The 12,049-nt window shown below is 40.8% G+C and overlaps 1 protein-coding gene across 1 annotated transcript in view; it reads right to left on the reverse strand.

Moving 5' to 3' along the window:
* Nucleotides 1–11,577, reverse strand: part of DNA2 (DNA replication helicase/nuclease 2) — a 545,240-nt gene extending 533,663 nt beyond the window's left edge. Inside the window, exon 1 of the mRNA XM_053691839.1 lies at nt 11,475–11,577. Coding sequence (XP_053547814.1) covers nt 11,475–11,575 — 101 coding nt within the window. The 5' untranslated portion in view covers nt 11,576–11,577. The remainder of the gene's footprint in view (nt 1–11,474) is intronic.
* Between the last annotated feature and the right edge of the window lie 472 nt (nt 11,578–12,049).

Raw genomic sequence — 12,049 nt, forward strand, 5'->3', positions numbered from 1 at the left:
CAAAGCTAAAGTACACGGATGACGGGAGGGACAGGCAGGATCTTTATACGGAAGGAACCACTGCCTGAAGTACCTTTCTCCCAAAAACAGCCTCCGAAGAAGCAAAAGTGTCAAATTTGGAAAATTTGGAAAAAGTATGAAGAGAAGACCAAGTTGCAGCCTTGCAAATCTGTTCAACAGAGGCCTCATTCTTAAAGGCCCAAGTGGAAGCCACAGCTCTAGTAGAATGAGCTGTAATTCTTTCAGGAGGCTGCTGTCCAGCAGTCTCATAGGCTAAACGTATTATGCTACGAAGCCAAAAAGAGAGAGAGGTAGCAGAAGCTTTTTGACCTCTCCTCTGTCCAGAATAAACGACAAACAGGGAAGAAGTTTGGCGAAAATCTTTAGTTGCCTGTAAATAAAATTTCAGGGCACGAACTACATCTAGATTGTGCAGAAGTCGTTCCTTCTTTGAAGAAGGATTCGGACACAATGATGGCACAACAATCTCTTGATTGATATTCTTGTTAGTGACAACCTTAGGTAAGAACCCAGGTTTAGTACGCAGAACAACCTTATCTGAATGAAAAATCAGATACGGAGAATCACAGTGTAAGGCTGATAACTCAGAGACTCTACGAGCCGAGGAAATAGCCATTAAAAACAGAACTTTCCAAGATAACAGCTTGATATCAATGGAATGAAGGGGTTCAAACGGAACACCCTGTAAAACGTTAAGAACTAAATTTAAGCTCCATGGTGGAGCAACAGTTTTAAACACAGGCTTAATCCTGGCCAAAGCCTGGCAAAAAGCCTGAACGCCTGGAACTTCTGACAGACGCTTGTGTAAAAGAATGGACAGAGCTGAGATCTGTCCCTTTAAGGAACTAGCAGATAAACCCTTTTCTAAACCTTCTTGTAGAAAAGACAATATCCTAGGAATCCTAACTTTACTCCATGAGTAACTCTTGGATTCGCACCAATGTAAGTATTTACGCCATATTTTATGGTAAATCTTTCTGATAACAGGCTTCCTAGCCTGTATTAAGGTATCAATAACTGACTCCGAAAAACCACGCTTTGATAAAATCAAGCGTTCAATTTCCAAGCAGTCAGCTTCAGAGAAATTAGATTTTGATGTTTGAAAGGACCCTGAATTAGAAGGTCCTGTCTCAGAGGCAGAGACCAAGGTGGACAGGATGACATGTCCACTAGATCTGCATACCAGGTCCTGCGTGGCCACGCAGGCGCTATTAGAATCACCGATGCTCTCTCCTGTTTGATCCTGGCAATCAATCGAGGAAGCATCGGGAAGGGTGGAAACACATAGGCCATCCCGAAGGTCCAAGGTGCTGTCAAAGCATCTACCAGGACCGCTCCCGGGTCCCTGGACCTGGACCCGTAACAAGGAAGCTTGGCGTTGTGGCGAGACGCCATGAGATCTCTCTCTGGTTTGCCCCAAAGTCGAAGTATTTGGGCAAAGACCTCCGGATGAAGTTCCCACTCCCCCGGATGAAAAGTCTGACGACTTAGGAAATCCGCCTCCCAGTTCTCCACTCCAGGAATGTGGATCGCTGACAGGTGGCAAGAGTGAGACTCTGCCCAGCGAATTATCTTTGATACTTCCATCATCGCTAGGGAGCTTCTTGTCCCTCCTTGATGGTTGATGTAAGCTACAGTCGTGATGTTGTCCGACTGAAACCTGATGAACCCCCGAGTTGTTAACTGAGGCCAAGCCAGAAGGGCATTGAGAACTGCTCTCAATTCCAGAATGTTTATTGGAAGGAGACTCTCCTCCCGAGTCCATGATCCCAGAGCCTTCAGGGAAATCCAGAGAGCGCCCCAACCTAGTAGGCTGGCGTCTGTTGTTACAATTGTCCAATCTGGTCTGCTGAATGGCATCCCCCTGGACAGATGTGGCCGAGAAAGCCACCATAGAAGAGAATTTCTGGTCTCTTGATCCAGATTCAGAATAGGGGACAAATCTGAGTAATCCCCATTCCACTGACTTAGCATGCATAATTGCAGCGGTCTGAGATGTAGGCGTGCAAAGGGTACTATGTCCATTGCCGCTACCATTAAGCCGATTACCTCCATGCATTGAGCCACTGACGGGTGTTGAATGGAATGAAGGACACGTCAAGCATTTTGAAGCTTTGTTAACCTGTCTTCTGTCAGGTAAATCTTCATTTCTACAGAGTCTATAAGAGTCCCCAAGAAGGGAACCCTTGTGAGTGGTAAGAGAGAACTCTTCTCTACATTCACCTTCCACCCATGCGACCTTAGAAATGCCAGTACTAACTCCGTATGAGACCTGGCAGTTTGAAAGCTTGACGCTTGTATCAGAATGTCGTCTAGGTACGGAGCCACCGAAATTCCTCGCGGCCTTAGCACCGCCAGAAGAGAGCCCAGAACCTTTGTGAAGATTCTTGGAGCCGTAGCCAACCCGAATGGAAGAGCTACAAACTGGTAATGCCTGTCTAGGAAGGCAAACCTTAGATACCGGTAATGATCTTTGTGAATCGGTATATGAAGGTAGGCATCCTTTAAATCCACTGTGGTCATGTACTGACAATTTTGGATCATGGGTAAGATTGTCCGAATAGTTTCCATTTTGAACGATGGAACTCTTAGGAATTTGTTTAGGATCTTTAAATCCAAGATTGGTCTGAAGGTTCCTTCTTTCTTGGGAACCACAAACAGATTTCAGTAAAACCCTTGTCCGTGTCCCGACCGCGGAACCGGATGGATCACTCCCATTAGTAAAAGATCTTGTACACAGCGTAGAAACGCCTCTTTCTTTATCTGGTTTGTTGACAACCTTGAAAGATGAAATCTCCCTTTTGGGGGAGAGGCTTTGAAGTCCAGAAGATATCCCTGAGATATGATCTCTAACGCCCAGGGATCCTGGACATCTCTTGCCCAAGCCTGGGCGAAGAGAGAGAGTCTGCCCCCCACTAGATCCGTTCCCGGATCGGGGGCCCTCCCTTCATGCTGTCTTAGGGGCAGCAGCAGGTTTTCTGGCCTGCTTGCCCTTGTTCCAGGACTGGTTAGGTTTCCAGCCTTGTCTGTATCGAGCAACAGCTCCTTCCTGTTTTGGTGCAGAGGAAGTTGATGCTGCTCCTGCCTTGAAGTTACGAAAGGCACGAAAATTAGACTGTCTAGCCCTAGGTTTGGCTCTGTCTTGAGGCAGGGCATGGCCTTTACCTCCTGTAATGTCAGCGATAATTTCCTTCAAACCGGGCCCGAATAAGGTCTGCCCTTTGAAAGGTATGTTAAGCAATTTAGATTTAGAAGTTACATCAGCTGACCAGGATTTTAGCCACAGCGCTCTGCGTGCCTGAATGGCGAATCCGGAATTCTTAGCCGTAAGTTTAGTTAAGTGTACTACGGCATCAGAAATAAATGAATTAGCTAGCTTAAGGGTTTTAAGCTTGTGTGTAATCTCATCCAATGGAGCTGATTCAAGGGTCTCTTCCAGAGACTCAAACCAAAATGCTCCTGCAGCCGTGACAGGCGCAATGCATGCAAGGGGTTGCAATATAAAACCTTGTTGAACAAACATTTTCTTAAGGTAACCCTCTAATTTTTTATCCATTGGATCTGAAAAGGCGCAGCTATCCTCCACCGGGATAGTGGTACGCTTAGCTAAAGTAGAAACTGCTCCCTCCACCTTAGGGACCGTTTGCCATAAGTCCCGTGTGGTGGTGTCTATTGGAAACATTTTTCTGAATATAGGAGGGGGTGAGAAAGGCACACCGGGTCTATCCCACTCCTTAGTAACAATTTCAGTAAGTCTCTTAGGTATTGGAAAAACGTCAGTACCGCAAAATATTTATCCAACCTACACATTTTCTCTGGTATTGCAACTGTGTTACAATCATTCAGAGCCGCTAAGACCTCCCCTAGTAATACACGGAGGTTTTCCAGCTTAAACTTAAAATTTGAAATGTCTGAATCCAGTTTATTTGGATCAGATCCGTCACCTGCAGAATGAAGCTCTCCGTCCTCAGGTTCTGCAAATTGTGACGCAGTATCTGACATGGCCCTAATATTGTCAGCGCACTCTGTTCTCACCCCAGAGTGATCTCGCTTACCTCTAAGTTCTGGTAATTTAGACAAAACTTCAGTCATAACATTAGCCATGTCCTGTAGTGTGATTTGTAATGGCCGCCCTGAAGTACTCGGCGTTACAATATCACGCACCTCCCGAGCGGGAGATGCAGGTACTGACACGTGAGGCAAGTTAGTCGGCATAACTTCCCCCTCGTTGTTTGGTGAATGATGTTCAATTTGTACAGAATGACTTTTATTCAAAGTAGCATCAATGCAATTAGTACATAAATTTCTATTGGGCTCCACCTTGGCTTTTGCACATATAGCACAGAGATATTCCTCTGAATCAGACATGTTTAACAAACTAGCAATTAAACTAGCAAGCTTGGAAATACTTTTCACTCAAATTACAAGTAATATGAAAAACGCACTGTGCCTTTAAGAAGCACAGAAAAAAATGATGACAGTTTAATAATAAGAAACCGGAAAAATTATAACAATCAGATTTTTCCCAGTAAAAGCATAAATTTAGCAAAGGATTGCCCCCATTAGCAATGGATAACTAACCCTTAATAGCAGAGAAACAAATGTACAAAATATAAACGTTTTTTATCACAGTCAAAGCACAATCTCACAGGTCTGCTGTGAGTGATTACCTCCCTCAAAATAATTTTTGAAGACCCTTGAGCTCTGTAGAGACGATCCGGATCATGCAGGAAGAGAAAAAGACTTTTGACTGAATTTCTGATGCGTAGCAAAAGCGCCAAAATAGGCCCCTCACCCTCAGCAGTGAAGGAAGCTCAGTAAACTGTCTCAAATTAAAATAAACGACAGCCAAGTGGAAAAACAGTGCCCAAAAACAATTTTTCACCCAGTACCTCAGATATTTAAACAATTTAGCATGCCAGCAAAAACGTTTAAAATTAAATATCATGAAATGTCATTAAACAGCCTGTTGCTAGACGTTCCCACTGCAAGTAAGGCTAAAGATTATATGCATATAGTATTACCCAGAGAAGTGCCATTCCCCAGAATACTGAAGTGTACACATATATACATAAACAGCCTGATACCAGTTGCTACTACTGCATTTAAGGCTGAACTTACATTATATTGGTATTGGCAGTATATTCTTAGTCAATTCCATTCCTCAGAAAATAATATACTGCAACATACCTCTTTGCAGGGGAACCTGCCCGCTGTCCCCTGATCTGAAGTTTACCTCACTCCTCAGAATGGCCGAGAACAGCAAAATGAATTTTAGCTACGCCGGCTAAAATCATCCAAAAACTCAGGTAGATTCTTCTTCAAATTCTACCTGAGAAGGAACAACACACTCCGGTGCTGTTTTAAAATAACAAACTTTTGATTGAAGATATAAAAACTAAGTATAATCACCACAGTCCTCTCACACATCCTATCTATTAGTTGGGTGCAAGAGAATGACTGGGTGTGACGTAGCGGGGAGGAGCTATATAGCAGCTCTGCTTGGGTGATCTTCTTGCACTTCCTGTTGGGGAGGAGTTAATATCCCAGAAGTAATGATGACCCGTGGACTGACCACACTTAACAGGAGAAATCCCATACAAACCATAAGCATTAATACACACTATATAACCATCACTAATATACGAGCTAGTTAGATATCCCATACAAACCATAAGCATTAATACACACTATATAACCATCACTAATATATATGCTAGTTAGATATCCCATACAAACCATAAGCATTAATACAGACTATATAACCATCACTAATATACGTGCTTGTTAGATATCCCATACAAACCATAAGCATTAATACACACTATATAACCATCACTAATATACGTGCTTGTTAGATATCCCATACAAACCATAAGCATTAGTACACACTATATAACCATCACTAATATATGTGCTAGTTAGATATCCCATACAAACCATAAGCATTAATACACACTATATAACGTCACTAATATACGTGCTTGTTAGATAGCCCATACAAACCATAAGCATTAATACACACTATATAACCATCACTAATATATGTGCATGTTAGATATCCCATACAAACCATAAGCATTAATACACACTATATAACCATCACTAATATACGTGCTTGTTAGATATCCCATACAAACCATAAGCATTAATACACACTATATAACCATCACTAATATATGTGCATGTTAGATATCCCATACAAACCATAAGCATTAATAAACACTATATAACCATCACTAATATATGTGCTAGTTAGATATCCCATACAAACCATAAGCATTAATACACACTATATAACCATCACTAATATATGTGCTAGTTAGATATCCCATACAAACCATAAGCATTAATACACACTATATAACCATCACTAATATATATGCTAGTTAGATATCCCATACAAACCATAAGCATTAATACACACTATATAACCATCACTAATATACGTGCTTGTTAGATATCCCATACAAACCATAAGCATTAATACACACTATATAACCATCACTAATATATATGCTAGTTAGATATCCCATACAAACCATAAGCATTAATACACACTATATAACCATCACTAATATACGTGCTTGTTAGATATCCCATACAAACCATAAGCATTAATACACACTATATAACCATCACTAATATATATGCTAGTTAGATATCCCATACAAACCATAAGCATTAATACACACTATATAACGTCACTAATATATGTGCTAGTTAGATATCCCATACAAACCATAAGCATTAATACACACTATATAACCATCACTAATATATATGCTAGTTAGATATCCCATACAAACCATAAGCATTAATACACACTATATAACGTCACTAATATATGTGCTTGTTAGATATCCCATACAAAGCATGTGCATTAATACACAGCCCCCCCCCCCCCCCTCCTGAGAAGAAGGATTTAGGACAAAAGGAAGGAACCACAATTTCCTGATTAACCCCTTAACGACCAAGGACATACAGGGTACGTCCTACAAAAACAGCCGCTTTCAAGGTATTGCAGTGATGCCTCAATGGCGGCTGGGTGGCCCATCACCATTGTGAGTTCTGGATCCTGTTATCAAATGTCCATGAGCTCGGAAGGAGGCGGGGCAGGGCTCGGGAGAGCGCGTGTGCACGGTCATCAATTTTAAGCCAAAGGGGGGGGGGGGGGAGGGAATTGTTGGAAAGGGATCTGGGAGGGGTGAGGAAGCTACACTACAGAAAATAGGGTGTTTATAAAACATTTTAGAAAAAATAAAAGGGCAAATTTGTTAGTAAACTGGGTACTGGCAGACAGCTGCCAGTACCTAAGATGGTAGCCAATAGGTCGAGGGGGGAGGCGATCCTACACTTCATATAAAATATATAAATAAAAAAATAGAAAGGCTTTTATTTTCATACTGACAGACATTCTGCCAGTACTTAAGATGGGGGTGACAATTGTGAGGTGGGGGAAGGAAGAGAGCTGTTAGAGGGGGGTCGGGGGGGGATCAGAGGGTGGGATGTGTCAGGTGGGAGGCCGATCTCTACACTAAAGCTAAAATTAACCCTACAAACTACCTAATTAACCCCTTAACTGCTGGGCACAATGCAAGTGTGGTGGGCAGCGGCATTTAGTGGCCTTCTAATTACCAAAAAGCAATGCCAAAGCCATATATGTCTGCCATAATTGCACAAGCGGTTTGTAAATAAATTTCAGTGAAAAACCTAAAGTTAGTGAAAAAGTGAACTAATTTTTTTTTTATTTGATCGCATTTGGCGGTGAAATGGTGGCATGAAATATACCAAAAATGGGCCTAGATCAATACTTTGGGTTGTCTACTAAAAAAATAAAAAAAAAAAAAATATACACATGTGAAGGGTTATTCAGGGATTCCTGACAGGTATCAGTGTTACAATGTATATCGCTAATTTTGAGAGAAGAAAATAAAAAATAAATAAAATGGTGCTGCTTGTAGTGTGTCTGTCCTGGGACATCTGAAGGGATGAGCATCGTGAACTCTCATATTATTTCACCAATCAGGTAAAGGAAGCTTACTATGAAATCTCATGAGAGTTAAGTGAAATCTCATGAGATCACAGTAAGAGTTCATGACCTCAGCACTGCTGATGCTGATTGGCTGCTGTTCATTTCTTCATTTTTTTTTTTTATTTTTACCTGCAGCTGGGAGCAGCTGAGTATAACTTTTTACACAGAACTTACTCTGCTGAGCTGAGGAGATTGTGAGGTAAAATATCTTCCTTTTTTACATAGAGATGCTCAGATGATATTTTCCTGTCAGCTTTTTACAGTTATACTGCATCAGTTTCAAGTGAATTAGCATATGAGTATCATTTCCCTTTAATGGCGAGAAAAATGGCATATAATGTGTGTGGGTACAGTAAATGAGTAAGAATAGCCCTGGTCCCAAACAGTAAAATTGAAAAGTGCTGTGGTCACTAAGGGGTTAATGTTTCGATCCGACACAAGCTTAGGGAGAAAACCTAACTTAGTACAAAGTACCGCCTTAGCTGCATGAAAAATATGGTATGGGGAATCACACTGCAGAGCCGAAAGCTCAGACACTCTGATCAGAAGAAATAGCAAGAAGATATAAAACCTTCCAAGATAACAACTTAATATCAACAGAATGCATCGGCTCAAACGGAGCCTGCTGCAAAACCTTAAGAACAATGTTAAGACTCCAAGGAGGAAAAACAGGATCAAAACACAGGCCTGATTCTGACCAGGGCCAGAACAAAAGCTTGAACATCTGGCAAATCAGCCAGACGTTTGTGCAAAAGAATAGACAGTGCAGATATCTGACCCTTCAGAGTACTGACTGACAACCCTTTCTCCAGACCATCCTGAAGAAAGGATAAAATACGGGGAATCCTCACCCGGCTCCAGGAGAAACCCTTAGATTTCCACCATAAATGTATTTACACCATACCTTATGATAAATCCTGTGAGTAACGGGTTTACGAGCCTGAAGCATGGAATCAATGACCGCCTCAGAAAAACCATGACTAGATTAAACTAGGCGTTCAATCTCCAAGCAATCAGCTTCAAAGAATCCAGATTTGGATGGAGGAATGGACCCTGAAGTAGAAGGTCCTTTCCTCAGAGGGAAACTCCAAGATGGAAGAGATGACATCCTTACCAGATCAAAAAGGCAAACCTCAGAAACTGGTGATGATCCCTGTGAATGGGAAGAAGAAGACACACATCCTTCAGGTCTATGGTCATTATGAACTGACCTTCCTGAACCAATGAAAGAATTGAATAGTTTCCCATTTTGAAGAACGGGACCCTGAGGAATATGACAGGGACCTGTAGAAAAAGAAAGAACAAAGTAACCAACCCTGGCTTTTTATAAGGGGTAGCAATAATGTTAGAAATAAAGCAAAGACAACCTCACCGCTTTCTAACTGCTAATAGCCACCATTACCTAACTAAAGAGATTGTCATGGACACCGCATAGCCCCAATCCTTGCTTGCAGGGAAAAATACCCATATAAAAGGATTAAAAAGGACAGTCTAGGCCAAAATAAACTTTCATGATTCAGATAGAGCATGTCATTTTAAACAATTTTCCAATTTACTTTTATCACCAATTTTGCTTTGTTCTCTTGGTATTCTTAGTTGAAAGCTTAACCTAGGAGGTTCATATGCTAATTTCTTAAACCTTGAAGCCCACCTTTTTCAGATTGCATTTTAACAGTTTTTCACCACTAGAGGGTGTTAGTTCACGTATTTCATATAGATAACACTGTGCTCGTGCACGAGAAGTTATTGGGAGCAGGCACTGATTGGCTAGACTGCAAGTTTGTCAAAAGAACTGAAAAAAGGGGCAGTTTGCAGAGGCTTAGATACAAGATAATCACAGAGGTTAAAAGTATATTATTATAACTGTGTTGGTTATGCAAAACTGGAAAATGGGTAATAAAGGGATTATCTATCTTTTAAAACAATAAAAATTCTGGTGTAGACTGCCCCTTTAAATATCTTCAGACACCATCTTCACACATCCTCCCTTGATAGAGGCAAAGGGAATGACTGGGAATTATGGGTAAGGGAAGTTATACTTAACAACTTTGCTGGGGTGCTCTTTGCCTCCTCCTGCTGGTCAGGAGTTGAATATCCCACTAGTAATTGGAATGAAGTCATGGACTCTCCATGCCATAGGAAAAATCAGAATTGTGTTTAATTCTAAAATCTATTTAATATCTGAGGGTTAAACATTTTATAAATTGGAAAGTAAAAAATAGGTCTTTGATTTTTAATTATTCATCTTTATTAAAAGGGACAGTCTAGTCAAAATTACACTTTCATGAATCAGATGGGGCATGTCATTTTAAACAACTTTCCAATTTTCTTTTATAATCAAATTTCTCTTGGTATTATTAATTAAAAGCTAAACCTAGGTAGGCTCATATGCTAATTTCTAAGCCATTGAAGGCTGCCTCTTATCTGAACCCATTTGACATTTTCACAGCTAGAGGGAGTTAGCTCATGTGTTCCATATAGATAACTGTGCTCACACCCATGCAATTACTTTTGAGAGGGCACCGATTGGATAAAATGCAACTCTTAAAATATCTGAAATAAGGGGGCAGTCGGCAGAAGCTTAGATACAAGGTAATCACAGATGCAAGAAGTATATTAATTTAACGGTGTTGGTTATGAAAAACTGGGAAATGGGTAATAAAAGGGATCTATCTTTTTAAACAACAACAATTCAGGAGTAGACTGTCCCTTTAAGCAATATTTATATCAAATCCTACATTTGTGTGTTTTGGTTGGTGAACTGATGCTAAATATGAGACCAATAAGTGTGTTTGTTTGAAATACAAAGCAATGACTTCAGCTATTTATCATGTACACCATAGAAAATGACACAAAGTTGTTGTTTTTTTGGAATTTCCTGTGGTTGTGATTTCCCCTTTTATGGTATTTTTTGCAGACTACAGTTATATTCTAACATGCTTGTTCTGCTGAATAAGACAGTTTGTGTGGGTACCTTCCAGAAATAACGTAACATGTATGTGTAAATGTAACAGGGAGCAATGAATTAAAAGCTCTGGCACAAGGATAAAAACGTCTCGGCACTAAAGAGGTTAAAGGAAGCGAGTTTGGGATAAAGTCAGACAACGCGTTTCTTTCTGCAGGAAGATGGTGTCAGACTGATCAAGCTAATTTCTTTGGCTGAGTAATTAAAGTGATAAACCAGTAGACATAGCTCATGTCACCACAGCAAGCGAATTCCCAGCGCCTTGGGCTGAACGCAATAACCGTTCTCATGACCCTATTACCATTAGGATATAAATAGATTAGAAACTGCAGGCTACAAAACTGGTACCAGGGCAAGGACAGGCGTCCTGTACCGAGAGGGACAGAATCATGAGTACGTGACATGTGACACAAGGGGAAGAGAGAATGAAATATAATCATTAATGCTGCTCACATGCGAGTGCTTTCCTCTGTTTCAGTGAAACTTTTCTCCATTAGAATTTCCAGCCAATCTTCGTCCATTGGGGGGAGAACGTCCGTGCTGGAGACTTCCATGGTGCACGCTATATACCGAATACAAAACATATCCCTTAATGTCACACAGTAATATCCTGTCATTCTTATAGAACGCTAATGAAACACTCCACAAATCCTAGGATACGTCATTTCAAACCCCCGGCAACTATTATATAAATGTACAGACCCCTGCCCAGTCACACCACACTCACTCCTTAAATGACAGCACACAGAACATACACAAATTAAGGTGAATATAGTCTCATATTTAAAAAGGGACGTGAAACCTAGAAATGTTCGGGTAGAACATACAATTTTAAACAACTTTCCAATTTACTTCTATTATCTAATTTGCTTCATTCTTTTGGTATCCTCTGATGAAGAAGCAGCAATGCACATGGGGGAGCCAATCACATGAGGCATCTATGTGCAGCCACCAATCAGCAGCTCGTGAGCCTACCTAGGTATCCTTTTCAACAAAGAACACCAAGAGAACAATACAAATTAGATAAT

Source organism: Bombina bombina, chromosome 9 (genome assembly GCF_027579735.1).
Source record: "Bombina bombina isolate aBomBom1 chromosome 9, aBomBom1.pri, whole genome shotgun sequence".
NCBI lineage: Eukaryota > Metazoa > Chordata > Amphibia > Anura > Bombinatoridae > Bombina > Bombina bombina.